The sequence below is a fragment of the Podarcis pityusensis genome, assembly GCF_964106645.2.
Source record: "Podarcis pityusensis genome assembly, contig: HAP1_SCAFFOLD_69, whole genome shotgun sequence".
NCBI classification, from domain to species: Eukaryota; Metazoa; Chordata; class Lepidosauria; order Squamata; family Lacertidae; genus Podarcis; species Podarcis pityusensis.
The window spans coordinates 70,299-88,690 of record NW_028293394.1 but is presented as its reverse complement, the minus strand read 5'-3'; the positions used below and the strand labels follow the sequence as shown (position 1 = coordinate 88,690).

At 42.6% G+C, this 18,392-nt stretch overlaps 1 protein-coding gene across 1 annotated transcript in view; it reads right to left on the bottom strand.

The window, feature by feature from the left end:
- LOC308468994 (uncharacterized protein) overlaps positions 1 to 15,782 on the bottom strand; it is a gene marked incomplete at both ends in the record, with an annotated part of 77,040 nt that extends 61,258 nt beyond the window's left edge. The window contains 2 exons of the mRNA XM_081024320.1: positions 13,806 to 14,414; positions 15,632 to 15,782. Of these exons, the coding sequence (XP_080880446.1) occupies positions 13,806 to 14,414; positions 15,632 to 15,782 (760 nt within the window). The remainder of the gene's footprint in view (positions 1 to 13,805; positions 14,415 to 15,631) is intronic.
- Positions 15,783 to 18,392: the final 2,610 nt, after the last annotated feature.

Sequence of the window (18,392 nt, the reverse complement as noted above, 5' to 3'; positions counted from 1 at the left end):
CCTCTGAGAGGTTTGGCTGTCGAAACAGAAGGCTTTTTATCACAGGACAAGAAATCAGCCCTCAACAAGTTAACCGGGAGAAAAAGATTTTTTTGAAAAAATCCCTAAGCCCAGGGGTCAAAATTTCAGCAAAAACCTGACTTTCGGCAATTCACTCGAAAATGGTGCCAAACGGTTGCAAATGCTCCTCTGAAAGGTTTGCCGGTCGAAAAAGAAGGCTTTTTATCACAGGACAAGAAATCAGCCCTCAACAACTTCACCAGCAGAAAAAGATTATTTTGAAAAAATCCCTAAGCCCCGGGGTCACAATTTCAGCAAAAATCTGACTTTCGGCAATTCACTCAAAAATCGTTCCTAACGGTTGTAAATTCTACCCTTAGAGGTTTGGCGGTTGAAACAGAAGGCTTTTTATCACAGGACAAGAAATCAGCCCTCAACAACTTCACCAGCAGAAAAAGTGTTTTTTAGAGAAAATCCCTAACCCCCGGGGTCACAATTTCATCAAAAATCTGGTTTTCGGCAATTTACTCAAAAATGGTGCCAAATGGTGGCAAATGCTCCCCTGAGAGGTTTGGCGGTCAAAACAGAATGCTTTTTACCACAGCAGAAGAAATCGGCCCTCAACAAATTGACCGGCAGAAAAAGATTTTTTTGAAAAAATCTCTAAGCCCCGGGGTCACAATTTCATAAAAAATCTGAAGTTCTCCAATTCACTCAAAAATGGTGCCAAACGGTTGCAAATGCTCCTCTGAAAGGGTTGCCGGTTCGAAACAGAAGGCTTTTCTTCACAGGACAAGAAATCAGCCCTCAACAAGTTAACCGGGAGAAAAAGATTTTTTTGAAAAAATCCCTAAGCCCAGGGGTCAAAATTTCAGCAAAAACCTGACTTTCGGCAATTCACTCGAAAATGGTGCCAAACGGTTGCAAATGCTCCTCTGAAAGGTTTGCCGGTCGAAAAAGAAGGCTTTTTATCACAGGACAAGAAATCAGCCCTCAACAACTTCACCAGCAGAAAAAGATTATTTTGAAAAAATCCCTAAGCCCCGGGGTCACAATTTCAGCAAAAATCTGACTTTCGGCAATTCACTCAAAAATCGTTCCTAACGGTTGTAAATGCTACCCTTAGAGGTTTGGCGGTTGAAACAGAAGGCTTTTTATCACAGGACAAGAAATCAGCCCTCAACAACTTCACCGGCAGAAAAAGTGTTTTTTAGAGAAAATCCCTAACCCCCGGGGTCACAATTTCATCAAAAATCTGGTTTTCGGCGTTTTACTCAAAAATGGTGCCAAAGGGTGGCAAATGCTCCCCTGAGAGGTTTGGCGGTCAAAACAGAATGCTTTTTACCACAGCAGAAGAAATCGGCCCTCAACAAATTGACCGGCAGAAAAAGATTTTTTTGAAAAAATCTCTAAGCCCCGGGGTCACAATTTCATAAAAAATCTGAAGTTCTCCAATTCACTCAAAAATGGTGCCAAACGGTTGCAAATGCTCCTCTGAAAGGTTTGCCGGTTCGAAACAGAAGGCTTTTTTTCACAGGACAAGAAATCTGCCCTCAACAACTTAACCAGCAGAAAAAGATTTTTTTGAAAAAATACCTAAGCCCTGGGGTCAGAATTTCAGCAAAAATCTGCCTTTCGGCAATTCACTCAAAAATGGTGCCAAACGGTTGCAAATGCTCCACCGAAAGGTTTGGTGGTCGAAACAGAAGGCTTTTTATCACAGGCCAAGAAATCAGCCCTCAACAACTTCACTGGCAGAAAAAGATTTTTTTGAAAAAATCTCTAATCCCCGGAGTCACAATTTCATAAAATATCTGACTTTTCGCAATTCACTCAAAAATGGTTCCAAACGGTTGCAAATGCTCCCCTGAAAAGTTTGCCGGTCGAAACAGAAGGCTTTTTATAACAGGACAAGGAATCAGCCCTCAACAACTTCACCGGCAGAAAAAGATTTTTTTGAAAAAATCTATAAGCCCCGGGGTCACAATTTCATAAAAAAATTTGAAGTTCTCCAATTCACTCAAAAATTGTGCCAAACGGTTGCAAATGCTCTCCTGAGAGGTTTGGCGGTCGAAACAGAAGGCTTTTTATTACAGGACAAGAAATCAGCCCTCAACAACTTCACCGGCAAAAAAAGATTTTTTTGAAAAAATCCCTAAGCCCTGGGGTCAGAATTTCAGCAAAAATCTGCCTTTCGGCAATTCACTCAAAAATGGTGCCAAACGGTTGCAAATGCTCCACCGACAGGTTTGGTGGTCGAAACAGAAGGCTTTTTATCACAGTACAAGGAATCAGCCCTCAACAATTTCACCGGCAGGAAAAGATTTTTTTGAAAAAATCTCTAATCCCCGGAGTCACAATTTCATAAAATATCTGACTTTTCGCAATTCACTCGAAAATGGTGCCAAACGGTGGCAAATGCTCCCCTGAGAGGTTTGGCGGTCGAAACAGAAGGCTTTTTATCACAGGACAAGAAATCAGCCCTCAACAACTTCACTGGCAGAAAAGGATTTTTTTGAATATATCCCTAAGCCCCGGGGTCACAATTTCATAAAAAATCTGAAGTTCTCTAATTAACTCAAAAATGGTGCCAAACGGTTGCAAATGCTCTCCTGAGAGGTTTGGCGGTCGAAACAGAAGGCTTTTATCACAGGAAAAAAAATCAGCCCTCAACAACTTCACTGGCAGAAAAAGATTTTTTTCAAAAAATCTCTAATCCCCGGGGTCACAATTTCATAAAATATCTGACTTTTGGCGTTTCACTCAAAAATGATGCCAAACGGTTGCAAATGCTCCCCTGAAAGGTTTGCCGGTCGAAACAGAAAGCTTTTTATCACAGGACAAAAAATTAGCCCTCAACAACTTCACCGGCAGAAAAAGATTTTTTTGGAAAAAATCCCTAAGCCCCGGGGTCACAATTTCAGCAAAAATCTGACTTTCGGCAATTCACTCAAAAATGGTGCCAAACGGTTGTAAATGCTTCCCTGAGAGGTTTGGCGGTCGAAACAGAAGGCTTTTTATCACAGGACAAAAAATTAGCCCTCGTCAACTTAACCAGCAGGAAAAGATTTTTTTGAAAAAATCCCTACGCCCCGGGGTCAAAATTTGAGCAAAAATCTGGCTTTCGGCAATTCACTCAAAAATGGTGCCAAACGGTGGCAAATGCTCCCCTGAGAGGTTTGCCGCTCGAAACAGAATGCTTTTTATCACAGCACAAGAAATCAGCCCTCAACAACTTAACCGGCAGAAAAAGATTTTTTTGAAAAAATTCCCAAGCCCCGGGGTCACAATTTCATCAAAAATCTGACTTTTGGCAATTCACTCGAAAATGGTGCAAAAAGGTTGCAAATGCTCCCCTGAGAGGTTTGGCGGTCGAAACAGAATGCTTTTTATCACAGGACAAGAAATCAGCCCTCAACAACTTCACTGGCAGAAAAAGATTTTTTTTAATATATCCCTAAGCCCCGGGGTCACAATTTCATAAAAAATCTGAAGTTCTCTAATTCACTCAAAAATGGTGCCAAACGGTTGGAAATGCTCCCCTGAGAGGTTTGGCGATTGAAACAGAACGCTTTTTATCACAGGACAAGAAATCAGCCCTCAACAACTTCACTGGCAGAAAAAGATTTTTTTGAAAAAATCTCTAATCCCCGTTGTCACAATTTCATAAAATATCTGACTTTTGGCAATTCACTCAAAAATGGTGCTAAACGGTTGCAAATGCTCGCCTGAAAGGTTTGCCGGTCGAAACAGAAGGCTTTTTATCACAGGACAAAAAATCAGCCCTCGACAACTTAACCAGCAGAAAAAGATTTTTTTGAAAAAATCCCTAAGCCCCGGGGTCACAATTTCATAAAATATCTGACTTTCGGCAATTCACTCAAAAATGGTGCCAAACGGTTGCAAATGGTCCCCTGAGAGGTTTGGCGGTCGAAACAGAATGCTTTTTATCACAGGACAAGAAATCAGCCCTCAACAACTTCACTGGCAGAAAAAGATTTTTTTTAATATATCCCTAAGCCCCGGGGTCACAATTTCATAAAAAATCTGAAGTTCTCTAATTCACTCAAAAATGGTGCCAAACGGTTGGAAATGCTCCCCTGAGAGGTTTGGCGATTGAAACAGAGCGCTTTTTATCACAGGACAAGAAATCAGCCCTCAACAACTTCACTGGCAGAAAAAGATTTTTTTGAAAAAATCCCTAAGCCCCGGGGTCACAATTTCATAAAATATCTGACTTTCGGCAATTCACTCAAAAATGGTGGCAAACGGTTGCAAATGGTCCCCTGAGAGGTTTGGCGGTCGAAACAGAATGCTTTTTATCACAGGACAAGAAATCAGCCCTCAACAACTTCACTGGCAGAAAAAGATTTTTTTTAAAAAAATCTATATTCCCCGGGGTCACAATTTCATAAAATATCTGACTTTTGGCAATTCACTCGAAAATGGTGCGAAACGGTTGCAAATGCTCCCGTGAGAGGTTTGTCGCTCGAAAAAGAAGGCTTTTTATCACAGCAAAAGAAATCAGACCTCGACAAGTTAACCGGGAGAAAAAGACTTCTTTGAGAAAATGCCGAAGCCCGAGGGTCACAATTTCAGCAAAAATCTGATTTTCGGCAATTCAGGCAAAAATGGTGCCGAACGGTTGCAAATGCTCCCCTGAGATGTTTGCCGGGCGAAACAGAATGCTTTTTATCACAGGACAAGAAATCAGCCCTCAACAACCTTACCGGCAGAAAAAGATTTTTTTGAAAAAATCCCTAAGGGGTTACAATTTCATATAAAATCTGACTTTCGGCAATTCACTCAAAAATGGTGCCAAACGGTTGCAAATTCTCCCCTGAGAGGTTTGGCGGTCGAAACAGTAGGGTTTTTATCACCGCACAAGAAATCAGCCCTCAACAACTTCACTGGCAGAAAAAGAGTTTTTTGAAAAAATTCCCAAGCCCCGGGGTCAAAATTTCATCAAAAATCTGGCTTTCCGCAATTCACTCAATATCAAAACCTTTATTGCATTAGCATACAGCCATAGCAAAATAAGACAAAAATACTAGAGACAAGCAACCAAACAAAATTCAAAGCGATATTACTGGCGTAATGACATTTAAATTACCCTAAGACAATAATGTAAAGATTTAGTTGCCAGCGCCAAGAATCCAAAATGCGGATGTATATAAAACATAAAATGGCCCCAAAATAGGCTCGGCACATTGGGTTGAAAAAGTAATAAAAAGAATTAAAACAGGTCCAGGTCTAGGACACACTACCCAATCAGAGTAGCCCTGAGTTTCAGAGCCTGCACTATAAAGATTGCCACCCCACGTGAAATTTGGGGATTTGCGTCCACAAGAAGCGATTTCAAACAGTCTTCCTTAGATGTAGTGGTGGACGGGATCAAGAGGAGGAGCTTAGGAGGAGCTTAGGTCTTATTGGCTCATAAATAGGGCAGTAGAAAAAGAAATGTATGAAGTCCTCTACTTCATTCATTGTGCATGGACATAAACGCTGAGTAATAGGGGTCTTAGAGTAAATCCCCTGCAGGAAGGCCGTGGGTATAGAATGGAAACGGGCCATAGTAAATGCTCTTCTCAAGTTGGGCTCCGTCAGGTCTATCAAGTAGTTGACAAGTGATCTTACCACTTTCACTTTAGGGAGCCACATGGAGAGGCGAGCTGTAATGGACTGTGCCCGGTCCATGGCCTCGTCTCTTGTAAGAATCCAGGCCCGGATTTTATGTTGGTCCCAAGATGACAGCGTGTCGAGATCTGGGAGGGAGTAGCGTGCAGTAATAGTCTCCATGGCCTTGGACCATTTGTTGGTATGAGAACAAGTTAAAAAGGCTTGCCTAGCTAGTAGGGAACCTGGGGCATTGATTAATTTACAGTAAAAACTAATGATTCTAATGTGGGCTCTCGCAACAATGGAGGGGAGGCCCAGTTCTGTTCTTAACTGTGCAGCAACTGAACCCTTGGGGAGGCCCAGTATCTTTCGTGCAAAAGAGTTTTGCAGAATCTCCAGCCATTGTAGTGTTTTTAAATTCCACCCCCAGATTTCAACCCCATACAGTAACATCGGGAGGACTTTGCTGATAAATGCTTTTCTGATTGGTGGAACCAACTGGCCGCCTTTTGCATAGAAGAATTTCTCCAAGGCTTTGATGGTTCTACGGGCAGCCAGGATGGTCATATTTAGGTGAGCTGACCAGCTAAGCCCATGCTGAAAAGTGATACCCAAATACTTGAATGCTGAACAATATTCAATAGAGTGGCCCTCAAAATTCCAGAAAGGCTTCCGAGTTTTCGTGCCAAAAAGTAAGAATTTTGGTTTTGGCGAAATTGATTTTGAGGGAGTTGGTATCACAATATGTCATGAGCCCTCTGAGCATGTTGTTTAAGCCCTGCTTGGTTAAAGACAGTATCACCATGTCGTCCGCATAGAGTAATATGGGGATCTTGAGCTGTTGTAAAGAGGGGGCAGATTGATTTAGGGCCTTCATGGTTGTAACGATGTCATTGATGTAGAAATTGAATAGAAAAGGGGCCAAGAGGCAGCCCTGTTTGACCCCTTTATTCAGAGGGAAAGGATCAGATAGAGCTCCCAGAGGGCCGAATTTTACTCTGGCCGATATGTCATTATGAATTTCCATAAGAAGGTGGAGGAGTCTCTTACCTATGTTAGTGTAACTAAGCTTCTGCCATAGCCTATCTCTGGGGATGGAGTCAAAAGCGGAGGTCAGGTCCACAAAAGCCGCATGTAGTTTGCAGTTGAACCTGTTTAGGTATTTATCAATCAGGGTAAATAGAACAAGACATTGGCCAGATGTGCTGTGACCTTTACGGAAGCCAGCCTGTTCCGGGTGGAATAGCTTTGTTTCTTCTGCCCACTCGATTAATTTCTCTAGCAAGAATCTAGAGTAGACCTTGTATGATATGTCCAGCAGGCTGATAGGTCGATAGTTACGCGGATCTTGTGGATCCCCCTTTTTATGTATGGGGATGACTATGCTCTGTTTCCAATTAGGTGGAATCTTAAGAGTAGCATTAATAGTAGTAAAGAGAGATGCTAAAATAGGGGCCCACCATGTCTGGTTCGACAAGAATACCTCGGCAATTCACTCAAAAATCGTGCCAAACTGTTGCAAATGATCCCGTGACAGGTTTTGCGGTCGAAACAGAAGGCTTTTTATCACCGCACAAGAAATCAGCCCTCAACAACTTCACTGGCAGAAAAAGAGTTTTTTGAATATATCCCTAAGCCCCGGGGTCACAATTTCATAAAAAATCTGAAGTTCTCTAATTCACTCGAAAATGGTGCCAAACGGTTGCAAATGCTCCCCTGAGAGGTTTGCTTGTCGAAACAGAAGGCTTATTATCAAAGGACAAGAAATCAGCCCTCAACAACTTCACCGGCAGAAAAAGATTTTTTTGAAAAAATCTCTAAGCCCCGGGGTCACAATTTGATCAAAAATCTGACTTTCGGCAATTCACTCAAAAATGGTGACAAACGGTTGCAAATGCTCCCCTGAAAGGTTTGCCGGTCGAAACAGAAGGCTTTTTATCACCGGACAAGAAATCAGCCCTCAACAACTTCATCGGCAGAAAAAGATTTTTTTGAAACATTTCCCAAGCCCCGGGGTCAGAATTTCATATAAAATCTGAAGTTCTCCAATTCACTCAAAAATGGTGCCAAACGGTTGCAAATGCTCCCCTGAGAGTTTTTGCGGTCGAAACAGAAGGAAGTTTATCACAGGGAAAGAAATCAGCCCTCGACAAGTTAACCGGGAGAAAAAGATTTTTTTGAAAAAATCCCTAAGCCCCGGGGTCGCAATTTCAGCAAAAATCTGACTTTCGGCAATTCATTCAAAAATGCTGCCAAACGGTTGCAAATTCTCCTCTGAGAGGTTTGGCGGTTGAAACAGAAGGCTATTTATCACAGGAAAAGAAATCAGACCTCGACAACTTAACCGGCAGAAAAAGATTTTTTTGAAAAAATCCCTAAGGGTTACAATTTCAGCAAAAATCTGACCTTCGGCAATTCACTCAAAAATGGTGAAAAACGGTTGCAAATGCTCCCCTGAAAGGTTTGCTGGTCGAAACAGAAGGCTTTTTATCACAGGACAAGAAATCAGCCCTCAATAACTTCACCAGCAGAAAAAGATTTTTTTGAAAAAATTCCCAAGCCCCGGGGTCGGAATTTCATATAAAATCTGAAGTTCTTTAATTCACTCAAAAATGGTGCCAAACGGTTGCAAATGCTCCCGTGAGAGGTTTTGCGGTCGAAACAGAAGGCTTTTTATCACAGGAAAAGAAAACGGCCCTCGACCAGTTAACCAGGAGAAAAAGATTTTTTTGAAAAAATGCCTAAGCCCGAGGGTCACAATTTCATAAAAAATCTGAAGTTCTCCAGTTCACTCAAAAATGGTGCCAAACGGTTGCAAATGCTCCCCTGAAAGGTTTGCCGATCGAAACAGAAGGCTTTTTATCACCGGACAAGAAATCAGCCCTCAACAACTTCACCGGCAGAAAAAGATTTTTTTGAAAAAATTCCCAAGCCCCGGGGTCAGAATTTCATATGAAATCTGAAGTTCTCCAATTAACTCAAAAATGGTGCCAAACGGTTGCAAATGCTCCTCTGAAAGGTTTGCCGGTCGAAACAGAAGGCTTATTATCACAGGACAAGAAATCAGCCCTCAACAACCTTACCGACAGAAAGAGACTTTTTTTGAAAAAATCTCTAAGCCCTGGGGTCACAATTTCATCAAAAATCTGACTTTCGGCAATTCACTCAAAAATTCTGCCAAACGGTTGCAAATTCACCTCTGAGAGGTTTGGCGGTCGAAACAGAAGTCTTTTTATCACAGCACAAGAAATCAGCCCTCAACAACTTAACCGGCAGAAAAGGATTTTTTTTGAAAAAATCCCTAAGGGCTTACAATTTCAAATAAAATCTGACTTTCGGCAAATCACTCAAAAATGGTGACAAACGGTTGCAAATGCACCCGTGAGAGGTTTTGCGGTCGAAAGAAAAGGCTTTTTATCACTGGACAAGAAATCAGCCCTCAACAACTTCACCGGCAGAAAAAGATTTTTTTGAAAAAATGCCTAAGCCCCGGGGTCAGAATTTCATATAAAATCTGAAGTTTTCCAATTCACTCAAAAATGGTGCCAAATGGTTGCAAATGCTCCCCTGGGAGTTTTTGCGGTCGAAACAGAAGGCTTTTTATAGTAGGACAAGAAATCATCCCTCAACAACTTCACCGGCAGAAAACGATTTTTTTGAAAAAATCCCTAAACCCCGGGGTCACAATTTCAGCAAAAATCTGAAGTTCTCCAATTCACTCAAAAATGCTGCCAAATAGTTGCAAATGATCCCGTGAGAGGTTTTGCGGTCGAAACAGAAGGCTTTTTGTCACAGGAAAAGAAATCAGCCCTCGACAAGTTTACCGGGAGAAAAATATTTTTTTTATAAAAATGCCTAAGCCCGAGGGTCACAATTTCAGCAAAAATCTGACTTTTGGCAATTCACTCGAAAATGGTGCCAAACGGTTGCAAATGCTCCCCCGAGAGGTTTGTCGCTCGAAACAGAAGGCTTTTTATCACAGCAAAAGAAATCAGCCCTCGACAAGTTAACTGGGAGAAAAAGATTTCTTTGAAAAAATGCCTAAGCCCGAGGATCACAATTTCAGCAAAAATCTGACTTTTGGTAATTCACTCGAAAATGATGCCAAACGGTTGCAAATGCTCCCCTGAGAGGTTTGCCGGTCGAAACTGTCAGCATCGCCCTAGAGCCAGTGCACCAACTGGACTCTTGCACCTCAACCCCGACTGGGCTAGGCGAGCTGGGTAGCACCTCCAGAGACCTCCTTCTCACAGGAAACAGTCACAGTGCTGTGGACTCACAGCTCAGAGCTGAGAGCACCGGATTCACTGTCTCAATAATACAGTCGTTGCGCAGCAGAGTTTTGCAGAGTCTTGCAGAGTATAAACCACTCGGAGAGCAGCTCTGTAGAATATCTTCCTTTTATTCTATAACTACAACTATGATACAAAGCTATATACAGAGCTGAATATTCTAAGCATAAATCAGTGCTACACTGAGAGTCTGCAGCTGCTCTAACAGCAATCTTATCTCTAGGATCTCCAACACTCTCACTCTCTCCGATACACTGACTGACTGACTCTCTCTCACACACACACAGATATGTTGCTGGGCAGAATAAATAGATAGGCAGGACACGCCTCCTTCTCTCTGGAGAGTCAGCAGAGACCATCAGGAGATGATCAGGAGATTCTTGTGTATGGGAGGGGTGAAATCTCCTCAGAAACAGAAGGCTTATTATCACAGGACAAGAAATCAGCCCTCAACAACTTCACCGGCAGAAAAAGATTTTTTTGAAAAAATCTCTAAGCCCCGGGGTCACAATTTGATCAAAAATCTGACTTTCGGCAATTCAATCAAAAATGCTGCCAAACGGTTGCAAATTCTCCTCTGAGAGGTTTGGCGGTCGAAACAGAAGGCTTTTTATCACAGCAAAAGAAATCATCCCTCAACAACTTAACCGTCAGAAAAAGATTTTTTTGAAAAAATCCTTAAGGGTTACAATTTCATAAAATATCTGACTTTCGGCAATTCACTCAAAAATGGTGACAAACGGTTGCAAATGCTCCCCTGAGAGGTTTGGCGGTCGAAACAGAAGGCTTTTTATCAAAGGACAAGAATTCAGCCCTCAATAACTTCACCGGCAGAAAAAGATTTTTTTGAAAAAATCCCTAAGCCCCGGGGGTCAGAATTTCATCAAAAATCTAACTTTCGGCCATTCACTCAAGAATGTTGCCAAACGGTTGCAAATGCTCCCCTAAGAGGTTTGGCGGTCGAAACAGAAGGGGTTTTATCTCAGAAAGAAATCAGCCCTCGACAACTTAATCGGCAGAAAAAGATTTTTTTGAAAAAATCCCTATTTCATCAAATATCTGACTTTCGGCCATTCACTCAAAAATGGTGCCTACTGAAGAAGGTAGGAAAAACCACTGGGCCGGTAAGATATAATCTAAGTCAAATCCCGTATTTTGACTACTGGCTCCTCACACAGCTCCTGACTCACGACAGTGTGTTGCCCATCGCTCTGTTCTGACTAAAGGATTTTATGCAGCCACTGCTGGCGGGGACATTTTGGGACCCAAAATATCCAACGCCACTAAATTCTGGTGTACTTTTTAACATAATAGTGTAAACAGGGATCAACATACAAACACTGAGAAGCCATTCCCCCCGCCCCAGTACTTTATATGGAAACAACTGGAAAAACCTCTGTGATTGAGGCTACCAACATGGCGCCTTTTTGTACAACGAACACTTCTGAGTTCATTCTTACTCCTGCTTTACTACTGTTTTACTATTACTTTACTACTACTTTAGTACCATTTCACTACTGCTTTACTACTGCTTCACTACTACTTTACTACCGCTTTGCTACTACTTTTCTACCATTTTGCTACTACTTTACTATCATTTAACTACTACCTTACTACTGCTTTACTACCATTTTACTACTACTTTACTACTACTTTACTACCATTTAACTACTACCTTGCTGCTGCTTTACTACCATTTTACTACTATCTTACTATCATTTTACTACTACTATTTTTCTATAATTTTACTACAACTTTACTACTACTTTAAAGCTATTTTACTACTATTCCACCACTTTACTATTGCAACATTTTACTACCGCTTTACTACTACTTTACTACTGTCTTACTGCTATTTCACTACTGCCTTCCTACCATTTTACTACTATTTTACTACTGCGTTACTACTACTTTAATGCTATTTTACTGCTTCTATTCCACCACTTTACTATTGTTTTACCATGACTTAATTGCTACTTCACTACTGGTTTACTATTGCTTTACTACCACTTTACTTCCACTTTACTACTGCTACTTTATTACTTATAGTACTTTACTATTTATACCCCTATTTATACAGTAGACCTTCCTGAACAATGGCATGCCTGTCTATAGTAACAAATAGTATTGTTACTATTTTATTAATTGTATATACTGCCCTTCATCCGTAGATTTAAGGTTGGTTTACAACTTAAAAATGCAAGGTAACAAACACAAAATACACAATAAAAACAAGAACAAGAACAAACCAATAAGCCTCCTCCCTCAACCTCTCCTTTGGCTTGTCCTTCACTCATGACTTCTCTCTTGTTCCTTGATCTTAACGTCCCCACTTTTGCAAACCTTCCAGTTGTCCCTAATTTTGCCGGGACAGTCCCAGATTTATTGAAGCTGTCCTGGTTTCTGATGTTATCCTGCTTTTCCTTAGGACGTCCCTATGTTCATGGGAGAAATGTTGGATGGTATGGAGTTATACATAGAATAGAATGATAGAATGATCTCGATACGAATCCAAGGCAGACCTTTTAACATCACAGTAATCCAAGTTTATGCACCAACTACTGGTGCTGAAGAAACTGAAATTGACCAATTCTATGAAGACTAACAACACCTTATAGAAGTGACACCAAAGAAGGATGTTCTTCTCATTATAGGGGATTGGAATGCTAAAGTAGGGAGGCAAGAGATAAAAGGAACAACTGGCAAGTTTGGCCTTGGTGATCAAAACAAAGCAGGGCAAAGGCTAATAGAGTTCTGTCAAGAGAACAAGCTGGTCATCACAAACACGCTTTTCCAACAACACAAGAGACGACTCTACACATGGACATCAAAAAAATGGGCAGCATCGAAATCAGATTGATTATATTCTCTGCAGCCAAAGATGGAGAAGCTCTATACAGTCAGCAAAAACTGTCGGATTCTTAAGCCTCAGTCAGAGGTAACTGGCCTCTCTCCAGGCACCAGGCTTAAGATCCTTGTTGACCTCCCCGTCTGCGTCTCCCGGCAGGATACAGGCAAGGTCACAATCGGCGATCCCACTCAGCGTGAGAGGGACACACCATTTCTCCCTCCTCCCTGCTTCCCTCAGGGAGGGGAAAGAGACAGACAGAAATCTATTTACATGTCTTTATTTCTGTCATTGCAGCAGTACAGAGAAACACGTCTGCACTCTCCAGTCTGCTACAGAAGAGAGAGATAGACTCCTCCCCTGTACTTCCAGTACAGGTCAGACGACACTCTGAGCTAACATCCGGTGCTCAGTACAGTGAATAGACTGTCCCTTTGTTCCCACGGTACAGTCCCAAACATCAACATCCTGTTTGGCTTTCCAGCCACCTGCAGCTCGCTGCCGCATTGCTGCTTTTTCCTGACATCCTCCCCCAAAAGTATCAATGTGGGTTGCGAGCAAACTGTTATCCAGAGAAGAATACAAACAGTTGTTATACATATAACAACCCCCTGTTGTTTCAGTTCCATCCTTGGAACTACCCGCCACTGGTTTCCCCAGTGTATCTCTCTGGTTGTCTGGCTTCCAAGGAATGAGTGCATCTGCATTACCTTGGCTAGCAGCTCTCTGTTGTGTCTTTGTCTCTGACTTAGACACTGCTTCAACCTGTCCTCGGTTGTGTACAACAGCAACACATGCAACAGCTAAGTTAGCAAACTCTTTTGAATACCTCTTGGGTGGTACACCCTTTGTAACTCTTTCAGACCTGTGTATGAGGTGCTGATCATCTCTGCTCACTGGTTCAGCCTCTGGACTCTTAGGAGAACCAGATCCAATAGTAAACAGTGGTTCTTCCTCCATCTGTGAAGGCCTATCCATTGAGTAAAACTTCCTCTCAATGACTGTGTCAACTGAGCTCTGTGAGCTATCACTGTCATTTTCATCACCACTGTAATCTGTAAAATCTTCATCATCTGAATCGTCCTCTGTGGGAAATGTGTGAACAATTATTCTCTCCTGTTCAGGAGCACTCTCTAGAAATTTTGTGAGAATCACCTGACCAGATTCAGACAAAATTACTCTGTAGAGACCCTTTTCATATCCCACAAAAATGCCTCTGGCATTCTTTACTCCACCTGGAGCTTCTGTCCTCACATTAGACCCCAAAACCTTAAAATAGGTAACAGAAGGTTTTCTATGGAACAGCTTCTCAAAAGGAGAACTTCCCAACTCTTTTGAGACCTTTCTCAACCACGTGTGAACATAAGACATTAACGACTCCGCCCAATATTCATGTGGTAAATGTGAACTAAGCAATTGCGCATTCATCCCCTTTTGCAATTCTTTGTTCACCCTTACACAGACACCTCTGTTCCACGCTTCCGCTGAAACAGCAACCTTGTGCCTTATCCCTTTCTTCTGCAGGAACTCCTGAAAATCCTGTAAAAGAAAAATTGGCTTCTCATCTGTGAAAAGACAATCGATGTTAGCATCATGCTCACTTTTAACCTTGTCACAAAACTTCTTAAACCTTTCTAAGGCTTCTTTTCGTTTCTCTAATGTATATACCCACACATAATGAGAGAAACAATCTACACACACAAGATAATATCTTGCACTGCCTCTAGATGGTGCTAGAGGGCCAATCACATCAGCATACACCCGCTGAAATGCTCTGTCGACCCTGGCCACCTTCCGGGCGCTCTTGGTCACACCTGCAAGAGATATTTCGTCAGTACCAAATCACTTTGATCAAAAGTCAACAAATACAGTCCATCTTTCTCTCTGGCAGAAAGATACAACTCTCCATCTTTGAAGATCTTGCAGCTTTTACTATCATAGGACAGTCTCAGTGCTTTCTTTGCAATCTGCGACACACTCAGCAGATTGAACTTCAACTCAGGAACCAGGTACACATTGTCTATAGTCAAGTTCAGACTCTCAAGATACACAGTTCCAACCCCGGTCGCTTCCAGCTCCTGACCGTTGGCCTGCTTCACAGTGAAGCTTTGCTTCTTAAACGTCGAAAACAGACTTCTGTGTGGGGTCATGTGGAAAGTGCAACCTGTGTCAATGACAAACGTGTTCCCAGCCTCTGGTGTGGTTCCTTTCGACATCAAAGCCTTTGCAGCTTTCACCTGGGTCTTGGTACGATTTTTGCCTGACGCCTCAGGCTTCGCAGAGCTCTCCTTAGCTCTTTTCTGCTGACGTGGCTTCTTACAGTTCCGCTGAAGATGCCCAGTCTGTCCACAACTGTAACATCGGACAACATTCAAAGCTACAGCATGCTCTCCAGTAGCAACATCAGTGGGGGAGTCAGAACTCCGTCCCTCCCTCCCCCTGTCCTTCACATCCAGTGCAGCAAGGCGATCGTGTTCATTCAGAACAACCGCGCACACTCTCTCCGCCGTGAGATCCGTGGCCGGTAGGGAACCAAGCTGACTGGCAACCGTTTTGTAAGTCCTATTAAGGCTGTTGATAATCATGAAGCAAAAGACCTCTTCTTGAAGACGGAAATTGCGCTCCACCATCTGCTGACGCAGGAACTTCATTTCAGTCAAATGCGCTTGTACATCTCCATCAGGCGCAAGCCTCAGATTGGTCAGCTTTTCAAAATACAGCAACGCTGAAGAACCAGCATCTCTCTGATGTGTTCTACGCAGCGTTTCCCAAATCTCTCGTGCGTTCTGTAAATCCTGAATGTGCACGAGTTGCTGATCTGAGACACACAGAATTATAGCCGTCCTGGCTTTCACATTCTGTGAATTCCAACCTGGCATTGGTGCTGCAGGAATGGGGTTCTCAATCACCCCAAAAACCCTCTGATTCTGCAGCAGGGCTTTCATCTTTATAGACCAAGATGAGTAATTGTCATTAGTCAGGGGAGGTGGATCAGGTAGGCCTCCCCTCTTCTTGGCATCCATTTTGAATCCAAGCCTCAGCTCTCACTCTCGAGCCTGTAAAATCCAACAGTTGTTTACTTCCTTCTCTTCACTTGGCAGATAAACCGCAAGCTGCATAAAATGTCCTTGCACAGAACAGCGAAGTTAGTCAAAACGCACTCCGTGTTCCAGCCCCCAGTCAGTAACTCTTCTGACTCCTCGTCGCTTAGCAACTGTGCATTCCAGCGTTATCTAGGAATGCAAGGTATGCGGCTGTTTTCCCCACGGTGCTGGTTTCTCTCAAACGCAGACACTATTTGTGAACCGAAGACTGCCTCTTAACGCGTTCAATTCACAGCCATAAATTCTCCATACCTTGGGGCTCCGTCGCTTGGCTTTCACACCGTCTCGATGCCCAGCCGTCTGTTCAGCTTCCAGCTGCACACAGACATATCTTCCTCCCTTGGTGCAGAGGATGAAGAACGATCCATCAACCTCTCATGCAGATTTCCATGGATCAGAACCACCGGCTCTGCTACCAGATGTCGGATTCTTAAGCCTCAGTCAGAGGTGCTCAGTACAGTGAATAGACTGTCCCTTTGTTCCCACGGTACAGTCCCAAACATCAACATCCTGTTTGGCTTTCCAGCCACCTGCAGCTCGCTGCCGCATTGCTGCTTTTTCCTGACAAAAACAAGACCTGGAGCTGACTGTGGCTCAGATCATCAGCTTCTTATAGCAAAATTCAAGCTTAAACTGAAGAAAGTAGGAAAAACCACTGGGCCGGTAAGATATAATCTAAGTCAAATCCCTTATGAATACACAGTGGACGTGACGAACAGGTTTAAGGATTTAGTTTTCGTGCACAGAGTGCCTGACGAAGTATGGATGGAGGCTCGTAACATTGTACAGGAGGCAACAACGAAAACCATCCCAATGAAAAGGAAATGCAAGAAAGCAAAGTGGCTGTCCAACGAAGCCTTACAAATAGCGGAGGAGAGAAGGCAAGCAAAATGCGAGGGAGATAGTGAAAGATACAGGAATTTGAATGCAGATTTCCAAAGAATAGCAAGGAGAGACAAGAAGGCCTTCTTAAACGAGCAATAGAGGAAAACAACAGAATGGGAAGAACCAGAGATCGGTTCAAGAAAATTGGAGATATGAAAGGAACATTTCGTACAAAGATTACCATAATAAAGGACAAAAGTGGTAAGGACCTAACAGAAGCAGAAGACATCAAGAAGAGGTGGCAAGAATACACAGAGGAATTATACCAGAAAGATATGGATGTCTCGTACACCCCAGGTAGTGTGGTTGCTGACCTTGAGCCAGACATCCTGGAAAGTGAAGTCAAATGGGCCTTAGAAAGCACTGCAAATAACAAGGCCAGTGGAAGTGATGGTATTCCAGCTGAACTATTTAAAATTTTTAAAGATGATGCTGTTAAGGTGCTACACTCAATATGCCAGCAAATTTGGAAAACTCATCAGTGGCCAGAAGATGGGAGAAGATCAGTCTACATCCCAATCCCAAAGAAGGGCAGTGCCAAAGAATGCTCCAACTAAAGCACAATTGCACTCATTTCACACGCTAGCAAGGTTATGCGTAAAATTCTACAAGGAAGGCTTTTTATCTCAGGAAAAGAAATCAGCACTCGACAACTAAAGCGGAAGAAAAAGTATTTTTTTGGAAAAATCCCTAAGACCCGGGGTCACAATTTGATAAAAAATCTGACTTTCGGCCATTCACCCAAAAATGGTGCCAAACGGTCGCAAATGCTCACCTGAGAGGTTTGGCGGTTGAAACAGAAGGGTTTTTACCTCAGGAAAAGAAATCATCTCTCGACAACTTAACCGGCAGAAAAATATTTTTTTGAAAAAATCCCTAAACCCCGGGGTCACAATTTCATCAAAAATCTGACTTTCGGCCACTCACTCAAAAATGGTGCCAAACAGTTGCAAATGCTCCCCTGAGAGGTTTGGCGGTCGAAACAGAAGGCTTTTTATCTCAGGAAAAGAAATCATCCCTCGACAACTTAACCGGCAGAAAAAGATTTTTTTGAAAAAATCCCTAAGCCCCGGGGTCACAATTTGATCAAAAATCTGACTTTCGGCCATTCACTCAAAAATGTTGCCACACGGTTGCAAATGCTCCCCTGAGAGGTTTGGCGGTCGAAACAGAAGGCTTTTTATCTCAAGAAAAGAAATCAGCCCTCGACAACTTAATCGGCAGAAAAAGATTTTTTTTGAAAAAAATCCCTATTTCATCATATATCTGACTTTCGGCCATTCACTCAAAAATGGTGCCTACTGAAGAAGGTAGGAAGAACCACTGGGCCAGTAAGATATAATCTAAGTTAAATCCCTTATTTTGATTACTGGCTCCTCACACATCTCCCGACTCACGACAGTGTGTTGCCCATCGCTCTGTTCTGACCAAAGGATTTTATGCAGCCACTGCTGGCGGGGACATTTTGGGACCCAAAATATCCAACGCCACTAAATTCTGGTGTACTTTTTAACATAATAGTGTAAACAGGGATCAACATAAAAACACTGAGAAGCCATTCCCCCCGCCCCACTACTTTATATGGAAACAATTGGAAAAACCTCTGTGATTGAGGCTACCAACATGGCGCCTTTTTGTACAACG